Source organism: Microcaecilia unicolor, chromosome 10, assembly GCF_901765095.1.
Source record: "Microcaecilia unicolor chromosome 10, aMicUni1.1, whole genome shotgun sequence".
Taxonomy (NCBI): domain Eukaryota; kingdom Metazoa; phylum Chordata; class Amphibia; order Gymnophiona; family Siphonopidae; genus Microcaecilia; species Microcaecilia unicolor.
The window spans coordinates 206,758,841-206,781,310 of NC_044040.1; the positions used below are offsets into that span (position 1 = coordinate 206,758,841).

At 44.2% G+C, this 22,470-nt stretch overlaps 1 protein-coding gene across 2 annotated transcripts in view; it reads right to left on the minus strand.

The window, feature by feature from the left end:
* Positions 1-12,057, minus strand: part of LOC115478505 (T-kininogen 1-like) — a 191,819-nt gene extending 179,762 nt beyond the window's left edge. Inside the window, exons 1-4 of one of the 2 annotated variants that reach the window (XM_030215893.1) lie at positions 11,761-12,055; positions 7,782-7,895; positions 6,750-6,837; positions 4,635-4,807 (exon numbers count right to left, since the gene is read on the minus strand). In XM_030215893.1, the coding sequence (XP_030071753.1) occupies positions 4,635-4,807; positions 6,750-6,837; positions 7,782-7,895; positions 11,761-11,949 (564 nt within the window). In that variant the 5' untranslated portion in view covers positions 11,950-12,055. Of the gene's footprint in view, positions 1-4,634; positions 4,808-6,749; positions 6,838-7,781; positions 7,896-11,760 lie in introns of both variants that reach the window. The other variant, XM_030215892.1, reaches the window with a different exon arrangement.
* Between the last annotated feature and the right edge of the window lie 10,413 nt (positions 12,058-22,470).

The following is a 22,470-nucleotide window of genomic DNA, read 5'->3' on the forward strand; positions in this document are numbered from 1 at the left end:
TTCACAAATTGTTCCCAGGTGCGTAACTCCCTTACCTTGGATGCTGAGCCCCCCAACCCCCCCCCCCCAGATCCGCCTGCCTGAAGTGCACTGCACCCACTATAACTGCTCCAGGGACCTGCATACTGCTGTCAGGGAGCTGGGTATGACATTTGAGGCTGGCAAAAAATATTTTTTAAGTTTGTTTTTTAGGGTGGGAGGGGATTAGTGACCACTGGGGGAGTAAGGGGAGGTCATCCCCGATTCCCTCTGTTGGTCATCTGGTCAGATCGGGCACTTTTTTGAGACTTGGTCGTAAAAAAAAAAAGGACCAAGTAAAGTAGGCCAAGTGTTCGTCAGGGGCGCCCTTCTTTTTTCCATTATTGGCTGAGGATGCCCATGTAAAGCACGCCCCAGTCCCGCCTTTGCTATGCTTCCGACACGCCCCCAGGAACTTTGGTCGTCCCCGCGACGGCCTGCAGTTGAGGGCGCCCAAAACCGGCTTTCGATTATGCCGATTTGGCTGGCCCTGGGAGAAGGACGCCCATCTCCTGATTTGTGTCGAAAGATGGGCGCCCTTCTCTTTCGAAAGTAAGCTGGATAGGTGCCTAATTGTCATTAATGGTCCATTTGGTGCGCTAAAGTGGTACCTCTAGGCGCCCATTTATAGAATTGCCTCATTACAGCCAGATTTTATATAGCATGCCTAGAGATCTGCGTGGAAATCCAGGCATATTCTATAACAATGTGCGTAACTTAATTGGCTTAACAAGCCAATCAGTGTTTTTTTTTTTAATTTAAATTTTATTATTTTACAATATATTTCCAGGCATAACATCCTGACAGAAAGTGAAATATCCTATATAATAAAAAGCACCTCCAACATTCTGAAGCTGACTCTGTGGCACTGTGGCAGTGTAGGGTTCGTAAGTCTGTAGTTCAGCGTTTCATTGGCTCTCACTGTCCCCACCCTCACCAATCAGACAGAACGGAACTTGGAGGAGGGAAGTGGAGTGGATTGAATCTCTAACAAACAATCATATACAGGGAGGTACGAACATCAGTGGAGGCAAGTGCACAGAACGGAAGGGAAGACAAACATTTCATCACTTTGTCATTCATACACACACACACACACACAGACATCACACACACACACACTCAATCACTCTGTGTATCTCTCTCTTACACTGTCTGTAAAACACAGTGTCACTCTCAGTCTCTCACATGGGCAACTGTATGTTGCATTCTCACGAGTAAGGAGCTCTTCTGATGTGATTGTTAAACTGATTGAAGGGCCTGAACAAGGAAAACTTTTACCACATTGTAACACAGTTTACACAAAAAATATTGTATATAAAGAAATCTTCCACATGTAAACAACAATTATATTCAGAATACAACCGTGGAAATATTAATGGCAGGAACTCATTACATTGCTAGCGCCCGTTTCATTGCGTTAAGAAATGGGCCTTTTTTTACTAGTTGCATAATATAAGGGAAATAACTCACATATTATATTCATAATATTTCAAAATTCACTCAAGTCCAACAACAAGGGGATCCAAAACTTAAACCAGAGGAATCTACAAAGAAATCATTAACACAAAAAGGAAAATAGCGCAGGACTAGGGGATTAACTAATTTACTCCCGTTGTTTTCTTAGAAGCGATTAGTTTGGAGAGTTGAAGTGGATCAGTAAAGGTATATTTTACATTATCAAGCTTAATAATACACTTGCAGGGGTACCTCAAAAAAAATGGTCCCCCCTGCTTGAGTAACAGCAGTTTTCATCATGAGAAATCGTTTCCTTTTCTGCTGAGTTTCTCTGGAGAAGTCAGGGAACAGTGAAATTCGTAAACCTAAAAATGGCTTCTCCCTATGCCGAAAAAACATTTGGAAGAGCCATTGCTTATCAGGGAATAAGGCCACTGTAGCGACCAAAGTTGCCGGGGTGGCCTGTTGAGTATCTGAGATCTCCAGAGGAGCAGAAATATCTGGTATTCGTGGCACGTTTTGGTTCAATACTTTTGATGGAAGATAAAAGACCTTCGAAAACGGAGGTAGATTAACTTCAGGCAATCAGTGTTTTTAATAGCTCTTAACAAGCAATAATGAGCACTAATTGGCAACAATGAGAATTAATGTGCACAGATTCTAAGAGTATTCTGCTTTGGAACTGCGCTTAACTTCTCATGTGCACAGTTCAAAAGAGGCGTGGCTATAGGTGGAAAAATGGGTGTTTTGTATTTTATGAGCGTAGTGTATAATTATGGTACAGCCAGAGACCCCCCCCACTGGAATGGTGGCGGGCCCAGTCATAGAGCTCAGGCCAATACAGACCTTGGCTGAGTCAGAAATCTGATGGCTGACATAACTGGGAGCTTACTGGAAAAGTATGGCCTAGTTTGTAGCCCGGATTGAGGCCTAAATAAGCTAAATTAGGAAAAGTTAGGTCAATAGATATGGAAACAAAATGGAGGATTTCAGCACAAAATGGAAGCCGTATCTGTTGCAAAGTGGAATTTTCTCTAATGTAAGTTAGAAAAACAAGTTGAGAAATGAGTGAGTCATGCCAGGTGTAGCTGGATGCAGGGTCTTGCTTAAGATTTGTGGTCAAGCGAGCTAAAGACAAAACCATGTTAGCAAGATAGAAGCTACTCATTAGCATGAGCCAATCAGTGGTAACCATGACATTAGCATAGATCCAATCAGGTATATCTACTGTCATATTATCCATATCCTGAGGGCACCTATAAAAATCAGAGTATTTCCTGGTTTAGGTTAGAGAGAAAAGGGTTGCCACTCTCTCTCTCCAAGGGAAACCAATGTGTCCAGCAGAATTGACAAATTACCTAATTGCTTTCCCTTGTAAAACCTCTGATTGGTAAAAGAAATTATAAAAGATTAGGAACTAATTAACACCTGTTTGCAGCTGGATTATTATATTCCTATAACTAATTGATTGTACGTGCCTGTTGTCAATCACTGATTTGACTTGTACCTTGGCAAATAAACTCCTCATTCCAAATGATGATTTGTGGGCTTCACTTAATGATCAAAGGCTGTAAGTATAAATGCTTTTGCTCTATCAGGCTCTCTTTCGCTGCATTGTATAACCTGTAGCCTAAATCCAGTTTGTCATAAGGCTGGTATCTATTCCTTGCCAGTGCTGAGAGGCGGACTAATGCGGGTCCCTTAGACCTAACGTCTCTCTTAGTGGCAATTCCTTTTAGAACTTCACAACTCCTTGATTACCCCAGTACTAGTGCTATTTAGAGATGGAGTCAGATTTAAGGTCACTCCAGCCTTCTTGGGGGGCTCCGGACCCCTAAATTTACAACAGTAGTTACTTAATATGGCCCAGTGTGCATAAATCTATGTGTAGGGATTTATGCCAAATTTTCATTGGTGCAAATGGATGCTTGTAGTTTTAGGTGCCGGAATATCCACTAAGCATATTCTATATACCACGGCTAAATCTTATAGAATACACTTAGGCAGAAATGTTCACCGTCCGGATTTTTTAGGCGCCATATATAGAATCTGCCCTTAGCGTATAAGTGCTTGGTGTGCCCCTGCCCTGCCCTGCCCATGCCCCTCCCGCAATTATGCGCTATATAATTTAGGCACTAACATTATAAAATACTGCAAACGAGGGCCAATTAATGCCAATTAACTCTACTAATTGCTGATTATTGCCTGTTAGTGCCAATTCACATCTAATTAGGCAATTAAATTGTGCAGCTACCCTGTATCCTACCCGCACATATGTGCATTCGAGACACACGAATTTGCACCGAACATTATAGAACCAGGGGATTAGTGTATTTGACCAGTTTCTAAAATGTTAATGAAGCTTTATTTCAGATATTCAGGGGAAAGTTTTGGAAAAATAAGATTTTCTCCCCAACTGGATACCTTTAGGGTCACTTCTGTTGCCACCTAGTGTAATGCATTCACCTGCTGACGTGGTCTCCCCATCCCCTGCCACCTGTGACTTCGAGATGAACTGGGGAACTGAGGAACTGAGTTCAATTCCCACTTCAGGCACAGGCAGCTCCTTGTGACTCTGGGCAAGTCACTTAACCCTCCATTGCCCCATGTAAGCCGCATTGAGCCTGCCATGAGTGGGAAAGCGCAGGGTACAAATGTAACAAAAATAAAATAGATACTATTGGAGATTCTACATGGAATGTTGCTACTATTGGAGATTCTACATGGAATGTTGCTATTCCACTAGCAACATTCCATGTAGAAGGCTGCGCAGGCTTCTGTTTCTGTGAGTCTGACGTCAGACTCACAGAAGCAGAAGCCTGCGCGGCCACATTGGTGATCTGCAAGGGCCGACTTCTACATGGAATGTTGCTAGTGGAATAGCAACATTCCATGTAGAATCTCAAATAGTAGCAACAGTGGAGGAGTGGCCTAGTGGTTAGGGTGGTGGAGTTTGGTTAGGGTGGTGGACTTTGGTCCTGAGGAACTGAGTTTGATTCCCGGCACAGGCAGCTCCTTGTGACTCTGGGCAAGTCACTTAACCCTCCATTGCCCCATGTAAGCCACATTGAGCCTGCCATGAGTGGGAAAGTGCGGGGTACAAATGTAACCAAAAAAAACCAAAACTTTGAAAGGTTTTAAGAGCGGAAAATACAAACCTGCCTGGTGGCATTAATTACTTCTTTGATTGCAAAAAGAGAGGAATGTTGACTGTCACTGTTAAATTTCTGAATGGCATGTTTCAAAATCTCCTGAAGGTCCATACTGTTCGCTGGTATGAGCTGTGCACATCCAAGACATGGAGCTTCCATGGTGGTCACAGGGCTTTCAGCTTAAAGAAAAACAAAATAAGTTTTGAAACAGTGGCAGTATTCCCGCTTCTGAGTTTTCTGGCCGTGGTGGGTGAATGGTTAATCCTTATTCATAAGTAAGCTGGGAGCACTACGTAAATTACAAAATGGTGGCTTTCCAGTCTGCCCATCCATGCCATCTATTCTCCCTTCACTCTTAAATCACTATCCAGCTTATTTTCAAAGGAGATCACCGGCCATCTTCCGACACAAATCGGGAGATGGCCGGTCATCTCCTGAAGCTGGCGAAATCGGTATAATGGAAAGCCGATTTTGGCTGACTCCAACTGCTTTCCGTTGCAGAGCCGCCAAAGTTAAAAGAGGCGGTTCCACAGGGTATGGAAGGCGGGGCAGAGACGGGACGGGGGCGTTGTTAACACATGGCCGGCTTCGGCCGATAATGGAAAAAAAAAGGCCGGCTCTGACGAGCACTTCGCCGGCTTTACTTGGTCCATTTATTTTTAAGACCAAGCCTCCAAAAAGTGCCCCAAGTGACCAGAGGACCACCGGAGGGAATCGGGGATCATCTCCACTTACTCCCCCAGTGGTCACCAACCCTATCCCACCCAAAAAAATAAAAATAAAAATCATTTTTTGCCAGCCTCTATGCTAGCCTGAAATGTCATACCCAGCTCCATGACAGCAGTATGCAGGTCCCTGGGGCAGTTTTTAGTGGGTGCAGTGCACTTCAGGCAGGTGGACCCAGGCCAATACCCCCCTACCTGTTACACTTGTGGTGGTAAATGTGAGCCCTCCAAAACCCACCCGAAACCCACTCTACCCACATGTAGGTGCCCCTCTTCACCCTTTAGGGCTATGGTAGTGGTGTACAGTTGTGGGTAGTGGGATTTGGGGGGCTCAGCACCCAAGGTAAGGGAGGTATGCATCTGGGAACAATTTTTTGAAGTCCACTGCAGTGCCCCCTAGGGTGCCCGGTTGGTGTCCTGGCATGTGAGGGGGACCAGTGCACTACAAATGCTGGCCCCTCCCATGACCAAATATCTTGGATTTAGCCGGGTTTGAGATCGCCGGCCTTGGTTTTCATTATGGGTGAAAACCGATGCTGGCCATCTCAAACCCGGTGATCTCTGACATTTGGCCGGCCCCAACCGTATTATCGAAACGAAAGATGGTCGGCCATCTTTTTCGATAATACGATTCCTGACCACTGCTTGCGGCGCCGGCCATATAGATGGCCACCCATGTAGATGGCCGGCGCTGTTCGATTATGCCCCTCCACGTATACCACTTTGAATGTAGTTGCAAAAACCACAGAAAGGTGGTATATCAAGTCCTTTTGAAGATTCTACATGGAATGTTGCTGGTGGAGGAGTAGCCTAGTGGTTAGTGCAGTGGACTTTGATTCCCACTGCAGCTCCTTGTGACTCTGGGCAAGTCACTTAACCCTCCATTGCCTTTGGTACAAAATAAGTACCTGAATATATGTAAACCGCTTTGAATGTAGTTGCAAAAACCTCAGAAAGGCGGTATGTCAAGTCCCAGTTCCCTTTCCTTATTTGAGATTCTACATGGAATGTTGCTAGTGGAGGAGTAGCCTAGTGGTTAGTGCAGTGGACTTTGATCCCGGGGAACATGATTCAATTCCCACTGCAGCTCCTATGTGATGCTAGGTAAGTCACTTAACCCTCCATTGCTCCAGGTACAAAATAAGTACCTGTATATCACATGTAAACCATTTTGATTGTAACTGCAGAAAGGCAGTATATCAAGTCCCATCCCACACAGTGTACAGGAGATGATCTCAGTCTCTCAAGTATGCTAATACTTTCCTCAACACTTGCATTGTTACATAAAGACCTCCATTCTGGAGTTCATCCACTGTAATATATACAGGCAGCATATCAAGGTGCACATAGAAATTCTTTTAATCAGGCTGATGGCTGTGTAGAATTTCCTCTTTACCTTGCGTAATTCTGCAGTCCTGGTGGAGAACCTCTTCAATTTTCTCAGCTTTATTGATGTAAACCTGAGCAGTACATCGGCCTGTTTGCTAGAAAGAGTCAGAAAACCTTTAAGTTTACGATAGTTCTCATTTCTAGTGTAACTGGGCAGATACGATCTTAACCTTTAGGAGCTCACACTTAGTGTACGGTAAGTGTGAGTTTCTAAATGCGGCAAGGAGTGTAACTTACAGTATTCTGAAAGTTACCAGGAGCCCTGCTCCTCCCATGTGTCCACTCTCTGTGTAAATACACAGCTATATAAGTTAAGTGGACATTTGCAGAATACTGCTTAGCACCTAGGTTATAAAATTGCCCTTCTCTGGGTCCTTATAAAACAGACACCTTCTCAACTTGCAAAATCTAGGTGACCTGTTGTAAAACTAACCACCACTAGGTGGCGTTTAAATCATCAGGGCTTGAATGTGGTTATAGAGACAGTGTGACACGCCAACTCAAAAAGGATATGCCAGGAATATAGTAACATAACATGGTAAATGACGGCAGATAAAGACCTGTACGGTCCATCCAGTCTGCCCAAACAAGATAAACTCATTTTACATGGTATGCGATACTCTATACCCGAGTTTGATTTATCCTTGCCAGTCTGCCCCAGTACTGTTCTTGCACTAAGTTCTGAAGCTAACGGTCGAAACCCCTTAAAATTTACACTCCAGCCCATCCATATCTATTCAGTCACGATCAGGGCGTAAGGGGCAACAAGGTGGAAAGCATGATGTCTGGTGCTAGCAATGGAGGAGGGCACTGATATGAGTAGCTTTGCAGGTGAGTGGCGGGGTATGGGGTAGGCATCGACGAGCTGGAAAATAAAAGCACCTTTAGGGCCAAGAAGCAGAAGCTGTGTTCAGGAATTAAACTCAGGTCTCCTGCCACCGGAGCCTCAGGCCAACCATATAATCTCATCACCTGTATGACCATGTTTCTTAATGGATTCTACTGCGAAAAATGTGCTTTTAAATAAGCCAGAACTTACAGCCTCTGCGTCTGGTTTGTAATCACATTCTTGCCATGCTTTGCCACCTTGCGCTTCGCATGTGGTTTCGTACACCCGGTAAATCACTGTGTATGTGTCATTGCCAACTGTAGCCTGTGAAGAAAGGGGAGGACGGTGAAAGAGAAAAAAAACCCAGCAAGTTATTAGTAGAAATACAGAACCACATCCTCTACCTGCGTTTGCCACACGCACAGCTTTCTGTCCCTGGGATTCAATTTCTTAAATATAGGCTTGTAAGTATTTTGTATAGCGGTGTGGAAGCTCACACACAAAGTCATTTTTGGATAATTCTCATTTTGGGATCAAAAGCATAGTGTGATTATTTAGGCCCCATAATGGTCTTTAGCAAAAACACGGGAAGGAATGGAGGAGTAGCCTAGTGGTTAGTGCAGTGGGCTTTGATGCTGGGGAAGTGGGTTCAATTCCTTGTGACTCTGGGTTAAGTCACTTAACCCTCCATTGCCCCAGGTACAAAAATAAGTACCTGTATATTGCATGTAAACCACCTTGATTGTAACCAGAGAAAGGTGGTATATCAAGCCCCCTTCCCTTCTCTTAAAGAACAAATTGCAGAAAGAAGGAATTTATTATGTCTGCTTTTTTCCCCACAATGTTCTTTTCCATTTTAGCTGTCTAATGCATGATAGAGCTACACCAAGCAGCTAATAATACAGCTTAGTAAATACACCCCATGAAGACATCTTTGATGTGTATCAAGATCTGTATAATGGCAAACACAGAAGAAAGCAGATCTCCGCAATGGAAAAACCAAGAAAAGAACCCAGTGAAGGTGACAAGATGGATGACGCCAAACAAACTTCTTCTACTGGACTCAGAAAAAAGTTCACAGCAAGAGTTTATTCTTAAAAGACTGGACTCGACACGAGTCGTGTTTCAGCCGTTCAGGCCTGCCTCAGGAGTCCCTGTGTGGCAAAGTGCTATTGGTTCTCATAAGGAGAGTCTTGTGCAAACACTGGACTTCTCTAACAACGCCTTAGGAAAACGGAGAAAGATTACTTCTGAGCTTCTTGATGAGAGTGTGAGCGTCACTGTTCTCGAAGCATGCTTGTCTTTCTCCATTTTCCTAAGGCGTTGTTAGAGAAATCCAGTGTTTGCACGACTCTCCTTATGAGAACCAATAGCACTTTGCCATACAGGGACTCCTGTGGCAGGCCTGAACGGCCGAAACACGACTCGTGTCGAGTCCAGTCTTTTAAGTATAAACTCTTGCTGTGAACTTTTTTCTGAGTCCAGTAGAAGTTTGTTTGGCGTCATCCATCTTGTCACCTTCGCTGTGTATTTATAGTTACAACCCGATAATCTGAAGTACGTTATTTCCTAAATCTTGATTTAAGTATTTTTAACAAAAGTAATTATACTAATTTATGAAGATAATGAATAGATCTCAGTGACGATGTCACTGTCAGTGTATTAAAAATAAATAATATCAAAATGACTTTAGATACAGCACCAATCAATTTATTTGTTACATTTGTATCCCACATTTTCCCACCTATTTGCAGGCTCAATGTGGCTTACATGGTACCGGAGATGCGTTTGGAGACTCCGGTGTAAAACAAATACAGAGTGATGTTGAGATAAGATAACGTTCATGTGGTACAGCCACATAAGCGAATCGTACAACGGGAAAAATTGTGTTATGTCCATTCCGTATTTTAGTTTTGTTATGTTGCAGAGATCAGGCATTTATGTTGGGCTGGTTTATAAGCCCACCTTTGGGCTAGAAAAGGATTCACCTGCTCCTATCACAACCAGAAGCTGAATCTCTTGCAGCTACAACCCTCCAAGAAACAAAAAACGCCCTCGGAGTTCGGTCATATGAATGGATCGTCTCTGCTGTTAGAGGATTTTTTTTTTCTGCAATTAGCTCCTGCAGCGTTGGAACTTAAAAAATGCCTGGTGCAATGCAAATCATTTCTGGCATTAGCTTTTCAACCAGGCCTTTAATGGAAGAAGTAACTAACTTGTTAGTCTCACTCACACACACAAGGAGTGACTCGGGTTGCACATACTGCAGCGGGACATGTTTATCCACTCCTACCCTAGCTGAGATAATATTTAACCATCTCTCTGACCTCACGTGCACCTTTCTTTAAATTAGTCACCTTATTTTCTAACTCTTCTTACTCTCTTACCTATCTGTATGTTCCATCTTTGCTTTACCCTTCACTGTCAATTAAAATGTTCTATTGCGTATTGTGTTGACATTGTAAGTAGTATACGATGCCATACTTTGTATTGTTATTTGAATATTTTTCTGCTGTAATTACCTATTGCTCATGTTTGATCTATTCTTACTGTACACCACCTTGAGTGAATTCCTTCAAAAAGACAGTAAATAAATCCAAAGAAAGCAAGAAAGCAGTGAAAGTGCTTAGAGAAAAGGTGAAAATATTGAAAGTCATTGACTTCAGTTTTCCAAGATGGCTGCTTAACAGGTCTGCAAATGAACTTCTTGAGCCATTTTGATTGAAAAGAAATCCCCAAAAGCCAAAATGTAAGGGTGCTACTGATCATGGTAATAAACAAAAAAAGTGCAAAAATAAGGAAACAACCCTCACAGGTCCTCCAGATAAAAAAAAACAGAGTAGTGAAGGAGAAATATATTGGACGAAAACAGAAAAGACAATTATATTTAAAATATCCTTTAATATTTCTTACGAGAGATGATACGTAGTATAATAACTCAACTACAAATGGTGGCGTCCTAAAGGATAAGGTTTGACACAGCCGTGTTTCAGCAAAGACGCCTGCGTCAGGAGTCATATAATCCAATAATTATGTCACAGGTTCAGTAGTGAGTCTTCTAAAGATGGTAATTCAAAACAGTCAGAAACAACCAAAAGGAGCGCTTCGGCGGGTAAACTATCGACAATGAATTTCATGGTAATAAAGCTCAAAATTACCATTCGGTGAACGAGTTAACAAACCATAGGGGAATGGTATATGATTATCCTAAAGACATTATGATTACATACCATATGTTTATATATACTTTCCATGTATGAGAGCTGTGTTTTACTCAACAACTTGTGATAATGTAAATGATGAGACCATTATTATTTATTGCATTTGTACCCCACATTTTCCCACCTATTTGCAGGCTCAATGTGGCTTACAGAGATCGGTTATGGCATTGCCATACCAGGATGTCAGATACAATTGTTGATGCAAAGAGATTAAGGATGGAAAGAAGTATTAATAAAATAGGTATAGAAAGTTGACTTTCAGATTAGGGTGGATTGGTGAGGTGGTATGGTTAAGCAATTGCTGTATTGTTACATTGATCTTCTAATTACCTACCAACATGTAGGTAGCTTCAAGACCCACACCATCTTTTTTCCTCTGTGAACCTTGTTTTGTTTCAATGGAAATTACTTATAAACCGGGACCCATTTTTGAGTCAAGATGAAACCCCAGGATCCAACACAAAATAAAATACCTTCAAACTTTAAGCAAGGTTGTAGACTGCTTAGCAACATAGAAACTTGACGGCAGATAAAGGCCAAATGGCCCATCCATTTGCCCATCCTCTGTAACCCCTAACTCTTCCTTTTCCTTAGCGATCCCACATGCTTATCCCATGCCTTTTTAAATTCTGGAACAGTCTTGACTCCACAACCTCCACCAGGAGGCCATTCCTCGCCTCCACCACCCTTTCTGTGAAATAGTACTTCCTTAGATTACCCCTAAGCTTACTCCCTCTTAAGTTCGTCAAATGCCCCCTCATTCCAGATCTTGTCTGGGATAAGGTTCTCGCTCCTGTCATGCTCTTAGAACGTTATTTTCATTTTCATAGTTGAATGGCCACAGTAGGGTGATATCTCTTAAGGAACCTGCAAATCCACCAACCGGCTCTATTTCCACAGTTTTGGGAACATTGCCTTAAATAATTAGGTGCTCCAAGATACTGGATTTAAAATGTATTCATAGTTACCTTAGCATCTGTAATCTGGAACAGAGCAAACTGGTTGCCATCTTGTATTTTTGCATTGTATGTTCTCAGTGCTATGTCCATCGCCTGAAATATGATGGGGTCATTGCAGTCGGCTTCGTCAGTTGACAGCAGGTCCGCTTTATTGGAAAAAAGCTGGGAGCAGAGGAGCAGCACCCCTAAAAGCCTCATAATGTTCTCGACAGCCCCACTAAATTGTGGGGGTGGGGGGGGTGCTCTAAGACCAGTGCGACAGGCGAGTGCGGGCAGAGGCTTAATAACGTTTCTTTTCACAAATCCCAATAGAGTAAACAAAGTGCTGCCCTGGAGAAGTGGGTGAAACCCCTCCCCGCTGACCTCCGAGGCTGTTTATCCTGTTGCAGCAAAGGTAAATAGTCCTGCAAGTTTAAGCACACAGACTTTTGATGACACCATAAAAATGTGAAGGCCATCCACCTGGATTTGGAGACAGCAAGTTCTAGCAAACATTTGCACATTGATTACTCCCTCAATGTCCACTAAGGGTGGATGGAGAACAAGAGGACACTGATTTCTGAGATTTTTGCCTCCTTCCTCCTGCCTACGCACAGTGCAATGTGCAGATGGATGGGTCTGCAATCCAAGGAGAGGCAGTGGGGAAAATAAGACTTAGGGCAAGGTGTGAAGAACGATTTTGTAACTGGGATCCGGTGGTTAGGCGTCCTATGCACATAAATGTCTAAGAGTGCCATCCTGTAAGGGCACACATGTCATAGCGTGCAACTACAAGGGGCAGAGCATGGGCAGGCCTCCAGGCTGTGCACGTAACGTGGAGAATACTGTACGTTATATGCAGCCTTGCCGCATTTACTCACCGGCAGTTACATCAAGCTAAAGCGGCTAGGGCTCTTCAGCTTGGAGAAAAGACAGTTGAGGGGGAGATATGATACAATAATGAGTGGAGTGGAACGGGTAGACGTGTGTCACTTGTTTCCAAAAATACTAGGACTAGAGGGCATGCCATGAAGCTACAAAGTAATAAATTTAAAACGGATTGGAGAAAATGTTTCTTCACTCAACATGTAATTAAACTCTGGAATTTGTTGCCAGAGAATGTAGTAAAAGCAGTTAGCTTAGCGGGGTTTAAAAAAGGTTTGGATAGCTTCCGAAAAGAAAAGTCCATAAGCCATTATTAAAATAGACTTGGGGGAAAATCCACTGCTTATTTCTAGGATAAGCAGCATAAAGTGTACTGTACTCTTCTGGAATCTTGCCAAGTACTTTTGACCTGGATTGGCCACTGTTGGAAACAGGATGCAGAGCTTGATGGACCTTTGGTCTGTCCCAGAATGGCAATACTTATGTACTTATGGCTGGTACCTAATGCCAGGCTATGCTACTCTTCTATGATGCAAATAGGCACACCCTGTACAGCATCGGGACACAATACAGGAGGCATCTACTTATAGAACTGTTACTGAAAAAAGGCAATTCTATAAGCTGATGTCTAAATGTAGGTACCAGTAGTGCACCCAGGTTATAGAATAGTAGCGCTTCCGCGCATGATTGGCGCCAGTAATTGGCAGTTACATGCCTAAGTCCAGACACTATTCTATATACGGTGCACCTAATTCACTTAGAGGTCCTATTACTAAGGTGCACTAATGATTAGGGGGGTATGCGATGAAACTACACCCCCTTCTCTCTTAGATCCCACCTCTCTGACGTACTTCCTGTTTCCTCGGAGATGGGGCAGGCTGCAGTAGAGAGAAGGGGCCGGGGCCTGGCCCTAGGGCAGTGTATGGGAACCTGACTCTTGGAAAGCCAGAAATGAAGGTAAATTCAGGAAAGCAAGGAAGGGGGGAGATGTCAGACTCGGGTGGGGGGGGGGGGGGGGGTTAGGAGTCAAAAGCAGTGTCAAAGAGGTGGGCTTTTAGCCTGGACTTGAAAACGGCCAAAGACTGGGCTAGATGTACAGGCTCAGGAAGTCTATTCCAGGCGTGAGATGCAGCAAGATAAAAGGAACGGAGTCTGGAATTAGCAGTAGAGGAGAAGGGGACGGACAAGAGAGATTTATCCACAGAACGGAGTATCCGGGGGGGGGGGTGTAGGGAGAGACAAGAATGGAGAGGTACTGGGGAGCGGCAGAGTGAATTCACTTATAGGTCAGTAAGAGAAGTAAATTTAGGTGTGGGATCCAAGCCTGAAATTTACACGTGATCTGAAAAGGGGGCGAGAAATGGGAGGGTCATGGGCACAGTGGGGGCATTCCTAAAATAACATGAGTGATTATAGAATAACAGGGATACATGTCTAATGTAGGCAAGTACATTTCTACCACGTTTCATGTGGCCACGCCTAAAGTCAGGCACAATACCTAGATGTAAGTGCTATTCTATGAGAACTCAAAAATATCTCTCACATACTGGTATAGAGTATTTTTACGTAGATGACTATCATTCTGTGAAGCGCATTTAAACAATTTGTTAAATTACATCATTTCTTTTAAGGAAAGGGGGGAAAAAGCCTCAGCAATAAGCCCAACCACCCACCCCAGAAAACGTTACAAGTAACGTGGGAGGAGGAAAGTCCACAGGCTGTTGTGTCTTCATGGGCTCCAAAAAAACCCCCTTATATTTCAAATTGTGTAATACAAAAATGCTGACTTCACAGAACTGACTTAAAGTGGATCCCTACAATAAGTGAAGAAAACATTTTTTTTTGTAACTTAGCTCATTTTACAATCAAGCAGGCAATGTGTTAGTGGTCAATCCGTCACACTGGCTTTGGCCAGAGTTTCGCAATAAGCTGTCTCAAGGCGTGAAGAACCACTCATATAGGGCACATTTAGCCTTGTTACAGCGGGATGACCAGCGCTATTCTATGAACCACGCCTAACTTTAAGCATGGCTTATAGAATAGTGCTTTTTTCACCAGCGATATTTTTGGTACCATATATAGAATCTAGTCCAAAGTGTCTAAATGAGATAGACGCTTATGATGGTTCAGTTGTAAACAGTGCAATTTTTCTAGCAAAAACGGTGCCAGTACTGAAATGCCAGGCCACCTTCCAGGGGTGGGGTGATCACTGAGGGACCCACCCCACAATAGCCAGGCCCCCTGCAACCAGTCACAGAATCTATGACCAGGCAGAATTGGTGTGTTCAGCCCGAGCTCTTTCATTAAAACTTGGGTCAATTTTAGCAGACACTGGAAAAGGTGCCGGTACTCAGTCAGTACCCCCGAGTACCCCCTCAAAAAAAGCCCTGGTTGTAAACTAAAACATTAGAGGTTTTAAGTAGCACCCTACGGCTTTAATAAATAAATAATTTGATGACTCTTGGCTTTACAAATATTTGGAACTATTCTTGTTGGCCCACGGTCCCTGTTTGAGCCTGCTGATTTGTATCCCTTTGCTTGACTGCATACGTTGACCATTTTTGCAAATGGAATGAAATATTTGAACAACTTAACATTTTTAGTCTGCTTCCTTCCTTTTCAGGATAGTGATTTTTGCAGTTTAATTTCCAAAGTCAGGTTTTCTGCTCTCTGGGCTGGCTGGGAGAGAGCGGGGGGGTCACTGTCCTCATCCAATTGTGACATCAAACAGCCCCTTATCGCCATCTATTGACTAGATGGTAAGGGCTCCCGTGCCAATTCCATGCTGATTGCGCAGGTCACAGCAATGTACCCACGCCTACTCTCCACAAATAAACATGCCTACCCCGCTAAAAAATAAAATCTATTTTATAGCTCCAGATTAGCGCTCGCGATCAGCACATCCCCCTAAAATTGTGACTCCTCTAGGCACAGAGAAAGCACCTGCATAAAGCCCACTTTTGTTCTACCACAGAAAGGCAGTATATTAAATCTATGACCCTTTGTCCCCTTCATGTACATTGTAATAACCTGATCATTTATTACGCAAAAGATATAACTTTTAGCTCAGAAGAAGTACTGCAATTTCTTTTCTGTAACTTGTGCAGCCTCTCTCTCAGGGTCTCTGGACCGTCAGGTTTTCAGGATGAATACAATGAATATACACGAGATAGATTTACAGTTATTTGTACGGAAATCTATCACTTGCATATTCACTGTGGTGATCCAGAAAAGGTGATTGACTCACATGTGCCTCCAGAACATTGAGAAGCATTGCTCTAGTGCAGTGATGGCGAACCTTTCAGAGACCGAGTACCCAAACAGCAACCCAAAATCTAATTATTTATCGCAAAGTGCCAACAGGGCAATTTAACCTGAATAAAAGAACTTTAAAAGCAGTTGGCATGCTTTTGAATAATTAATGTGATTTTTGCTGTTGCATGCATGCAAAGACAAGTCACCAACAGCATAACGCAAAATTACTGCTGGTCTTGCGTGATTATTTACATCTGTACTTTCACCCATGATATTTAGATTCCCTGAGCATAAGTTGCTTCCCCCTCGATAGGTAGAAAAATGAAAAAAAATCATACTCACTTTCCTACTCCCGCTCTACCGTTGCTCGTTGCTGGTCTCCTCATGTCTTCTCTGTCAGTTCCCGCGCGGCCACAAAACGCCATGATGTTATGCGACGGTGCTGGACTTAATGATGCTCCCGGTCTCTCCTAGGCCACAGGCCTGCGGCCTAGGAAAGTGAGTGTCGGAGTGAGGAGTAATGTCTCCTCCGCTCCGACACAACTTTGAACTGCTAGCGCGATTGTGCCAGCAGTTCATAGCGGCAGTACGATTCTGGCTGAGGCAACGGCGCGCATGCCAGCAGAGAGGGCTCTGCGTGCCCTCTCTGGCACGCGTGCCATAGGTTCACCATCAATGCTCTAGTGTGTTATAAGCAGGGCTGGACTGTGACCAAAGACCAGCCCGGTATGAGGATTCTTTCGCTGACCCCTTCTCTTCCCTCAGTTTCTCTCTCCCCTTTCTTTCCAACCTAACCTTGATGATATATCCTCTATTGTTCCAGGCTCCGACTGTTATTCAGAGGCGGCCCAAGACTGTCTGCTGCCTGAAGTGAGGGGATGGTATGCCACCCCGGCTCCGTTCACCCTCTCCCCCCCCCCCCTGAGTCTGACATCTCCCCCCTCCCTTCCTTTCCAGAATTTACCTTCTTTTCTGACTTTCCAAGAGTCAGGTTCCCATACACTGCCCTACAGCCAGGCCCCTTCTCTCTACTGCAGCCTGCCCCACCTCCGAGGAAACAGGAAGTACATCAGAGAGGCGGGCTCTATGAGAGAAGGGGTCGGAGGCAGGGCAGCATATGGGAACCGCTGCTGCCCTGACTTTTGGAAAACAGTAAAAGAAGGTAAATTCAACGAAGGAAGGGCAGGGGGCGATGCCAGAGAGCAGCGGGTGTGGGGGTGGATGCCGCTTCAAAAGAGTGCCGCCTTAGTCCCCTGCCTCAGGTGCAGGGGCATAGCCAGACAGCAGATTTTGGGTGGGCCTAGGCAAGAAGTGGGTGGGCACCAAATGTTCTCTCCCCCACCCCCACATCAAAAAAATATCTCAGCTGGTGGGAAAATGCTTCTCTCCAGTCTCCACCTTGGTAGTCTGCAGCAGGCATGCGCTGAAAACTGAGCATGCGAAGGTGCCAGTACTGTGGAGAGCGGCATTTTCATTACCGTGTGCTACTGTTGGATGGGCCTGAGCCCTAAGTGGGTGGGCCCTGGCCCACCTAGGCCCACCTGTGGCTACCCCACTGCTCAGGTGGTCTAATTGTAGAGCCGCCACTGCTGATATTGCACCACTCTTCCCTGCATAAACCATGCCTGCAACTGATGCAAACAAATTAGGTTCCCTCTGAGTTGCCATCTTAAAGGTATAGGGGCTCAGGAGCTGGCAGCTATTCTTATACTGCTGGTCCCAGTGGCGTAGCCAAGGGTGGGCCTGGGTGGGCCTAGGCCCACCCACTTTGGGCTTAGGCCCACTCAGTACTACTACTACTACTTAACATTTCTAGAGCACTACTAGGGTTACGCAGCGCTGTACAGTTTAACAAAGAAGGACAGTCGCTGCTCAAAGGAGCTTACAATCTAAAGGACGAAGCAGCACACCTATGATGTGGCTGGCAGGGATCCCCAATATCTACTAGCCAAAACACAGCATCTAGACTCATTTTTGGCAAATCATGATTTGAAAGCGCAACACCACTTTGAGAAAAACTTCACTGGCTCCCCATCAAGGAACGTATAAACTTCAAAGCCCACACAATGATCCACAAGATCTTCAATGGCGAATCTCCAAGCTACATGTCCAACCTGATCGATCTTCCAGCCAGGAATTGGCCCAAATCTTCTCGAACATATCTCAATCTTCATCTTCCCAACTGCAAAGGCCTCAAATATAAAACCTACTACGCGTCCAACTTCTCTGTTATAGGCAGCCAACTCTGGAACGCCATACCTCGACACATCCGAAAAAACAATGAATACCTACCCTTCCGAAAACTGCTGAAGACTTACCTCTTCAAACAAGCCTACCCAAATGACCGATCCTAATTCACACCACTAGCATCACCCACACTCCAATTCTCTCCCCACACCTATTACTTTTGTCCTACTCTATGTAACTTTGTCATCTATGCGATACTTTGTCCCATACTATTATACTTTGCACCATATATGTAAGCCGCACTGAACCTGCTATCGAGCGGGAAACAGCGGGGTATAAATGCCACAAATAAATAAATAAATAGCCCAAAACTCCCAACAACGGTCCCTCCTGAATACCTACAGATCTTCGCCTGCAGCGAGCAGCGACTGATACATACTGCTCGCACCAGCCCCACAGCCTTCCCTCTGATATATACCCACCTATGTGGAAACAGGAAGTTGCATCATCAGAAAGAAGGCTGTGGGGCCAACACGAGCAGCATGTATTAGTTCCTGCTCGCTGCCAGTGAAAATCTGCTATTTAAAAGGTATGCGGGGGAGGAAGGATGTTTGAGAGACCATATGGCATGCAGGCGAGAGAGGGAAAGACTAAATCACTTGTGGGACAAGGCAGAGTTCTTCTGCCCACCCATCTTGGGTCCAGGCCCACCCAAAACTAGGTGTCTGGCTACGCCCTTGCCTGGTCCGCACTTTTAAGAGGACAGACATGGAGGGAATGAACTGCTGTAGTTTGTTTACACCAGTGGATCATCGAGGGATGCCTGACTCCCCATTAGGGCAATGTGCAGTGGCTGCAAATAGAGCAAAGGTAAAATGTTTCTTATTTATTTCACTATCTCTTTATAATATTCTAACATTATCCTTTCAATTTTTATACAGCTTAGCAATAACAAAGTTATCACAGGGACTCGACGAGCAAAGTAGTAGCGCTCTAATTGTGGTGCAAGATGATGGACATTCAGTTTAGATCTCTTTCATACATTTGTAGTGAATGTAATGGTCAGAAAAGATGTTAAAGTCTTTCATTTCACCACAGAACAGGAATGGCAAGAGTCATTGTGTGTACTTCCCTCCTGTGCCAGTGTGCCTTAGTAATACAGTAATTCTTTGGGAGCTGGTTGTGTGGATATAACAGGGCCGGCTCAACCACTGAGAAAGCTAGGAGGTCAACCAGGATGGTAGATTCTGGGGGCAACAAAGAGTCCCTGCAGGACTGGAAGAGTGGAGGAGTAGCCTAGTGGTTAGAGCAGTGGACCTTGATCCTGGGGAACTGAGTTCGATTCCCACTGCAGCTTCTTGTGACTCTGGGCAAGTCACTTAACCCTCCATTGCCCCTGGTACAAAATAAGTACCTGAATGTACTATGTAAACCACTTTGAATGTAGTTGCAAAAACCTCAGAAAGGCGGTATATCATAGTAACATATCATAGTAGATGACGGCAGAAAAAGACCTGCACGGTCCATCTAGTCTGCCCAACAAGATAAACTCATATGTGCTACTTCTTGTGTATACCTTACCTTGATTTGTATCTGCCATTTTCAGGACACAGACTGTAGAAGTCTTGCCCAGAACTAGCCCCGCCTCCCAATCTCGGTTAAGCTTCTGAGGATCCGTTCCTTCTGCACAGGATTCCTTTATATCAAGTCCCATTTCCCTCCCTTCCTCAAATTAAAATAGGTCCCAATAGCCACACAACTCAAGGGACCAGTGGAATATAATTGTACTTAAAGGGACGGTGAGAAATTTTCAAGGCAATGGCTTTTGGAAACGACATAAGTACATAAGTATTGCCAGACTGGGACAGACCAAAAGGTCCATCAAGCTCAGCATCCTGTTTCCAACAGTGGCCAATCCAGGTCACAAGTACCTGGCAGAAACCTAAACAATAGCAACATTCCATGTAGAACCCCAAAGATTAGCAAGATTCCATTCAGAATCTCAAATAGTAGCATAAGTACCTAAGTATTGCCATACTGGAGCAGACCAAAGGTCCATCAAGCCCAGCATCCTGCTTCCAACAGTGGCCAATCCAGGTCACAAATACCCGACAAGATCCCTAAAAAGTTCAATACTGACTTCCTTATGTTTATATATAGGTCACAATGTTGGATATTTGAAAGGATGTTGTCCAATTATGCATTTTTAGACGAAGGGTTGAAGTTGCACTAATCACAAGCATCAAGTTTAAATATTAAAGTTTCAGGGTACTCAGGGTCTGAAAGATAATTGAAGGTGGTGCAAAGCCGAAGATTCACTTAGGCCGCTTTCTACCTTTGCACCAGCCCTGGAGTGTAGTGAAGAAATGATAGTACTGCCATCATGGAGAAACCATTTTTGCTCCTTTTTTTCAAGGGCTCAAGCGTTGATAACAACCTCTCAGAATAGAGCCATTTTATTTTTGTTACATTTGTACCCCGCGCTTTCCCACTCATGGCAGGCTCAATGCGGCTTACATGGGGCAATGGAGGGTTAAGTGACTTGCCCAGCGTCACAAGGAGCTGCCTATGCCTGAAGTGGGAATCAAACTCAGTTCCCCAGGACCAAAGTCCACCACCCTAACCACTAGGCCACTCCTCCACTGTTGCTACTATTTGCAGATCACCAATGTGGCCGCGCAGGCTTCTGCTTCTGTGAATCTGACGTCCTGCACGTACGTGCAGTTCGTCAGACTCACAGAAATAGAAGCCTGCGCAGCCTTCTACATGGAATGTTGCTAGTGGAATAGCAACATTCCATGTAGAATCTCCAATAGTATCTATTTTATTTTTGTTACATTTGTACCCTGTGCTTTCCCACTCATGGCAGGCTCAATGCAGCTTACATGGGGCAATGGAGGGTTAAGTGACTTGCCCACAGTCACAAGGAGCTGCCTGTGCCTGAAGTGGGAACTGAACTCAGTTCCCCAAGACCAAAGTCCACCACCCTAACCACTAGGCCACTCCTCCACTGTTGCTACTATTTGCAGATCACCAATGTAGCCGCACAGGCTTCTGCTTCTGTGAGTCTGACGTCCTGCGCAGCCTTTTACATGGAATGTTGCTAGTGGAATAGCAACATTCCATGTAGAATCTCCAATAGTATCTATTTTATTTTTGTTACATTTGTACCCTGCGCTTTCCCACTCATGGCAGGCTCAATGCAGCTTACATGGGGCAATGGAGGGTTAAGTGACTTGCCTAGAGTCACAAGGAGCTGCCTGTGCCTCAAGTGGGAATCAAACTCAGTTCCTCAGGACCAAAGTCCACCACCCTAACCACTAGGCCACTCCTCCACTCCACATTGGAACCCACACTTATAAAATGTAAATTTCTATAACATGGTAGACGAAGAATTAATTTATCTCACAAGTGAGATGAAAACCCAAAGGAACAGAAATAACCTTCAATAATTCTGAGGTCATACCATATTTATTTATTTATTTTTATTTATTTATTGCATTTGTACCCCACATTAGCCCACCTTTTTGCAGGCTCAATGTGGCTTACAGAGTAAGGTTATGATAAAATCAATACATGATTTAAATACAGTTGATCATAAGCTGAGGTATGAGAGGTGATAGATGGGCTGATGTTGGGTAGGTTGTATGAGAAATGTTGTAGGTGTGTTTGGGTGATTTGGGGGATGAATTGTATCATTGAGGGTGGTTATTGTAAGCTTTGTTAAAGAGGTGTGTTTTCAGAGCTTTGCGGAAGCTGGTTAGATTGTTCATGGTTTTCAGGGTTTTGGGTAGCGCATTCCAGAACTGTGTGCTTTTGTATGCAAAAGTCGTAGTTTGTATTTCACTCCTTTGCAGCTGGGAAAATTCAGATTAAGGAATTTGCGGGCCGATCTTTTGGTGTTTCTGGGCGGTAGGTCCACTAGGTTTAGCATATAGAGTGGGGCATCTGCGTGAATGATTTTGTGCACGGTTGTGCAGATCTTGAACTCAATTCGTTCCTTGAGCGGAAGCCAATGTAGTTTCTCTCTTAGGGGCTTTGCACTTTCATATTTAGGTTTTTCAAAGATGAGTCTGGCTGCCGTGTTTTGGGTTGTTTGGAGTTTTTTAATGGTCTGTTCTTTACAGCCTGCGTACAGGGCGTTGCAGTAGTCCAGGTGGCTTAGAACTAGTGACTGTACTAGGGTGCGAAAGATGTTTCTTGGGAAAAAAGGTTTAATTCTTTTGAGTTTCCACATTGATTGAAACATTTTTTTCGTTGTGTTCTTCACGTGGGTATCGAGTGTGAGGTTTCGATCAATGGTGACTCCGAGGATTTTCAGGTTTTCTGATATAGGAAGTGTGCAGTAAGGTGTGGTTATAGTGGAGTAATTATTTGCATTGTATTGAGAGGTGAGAACTAGGCATTGGGTTT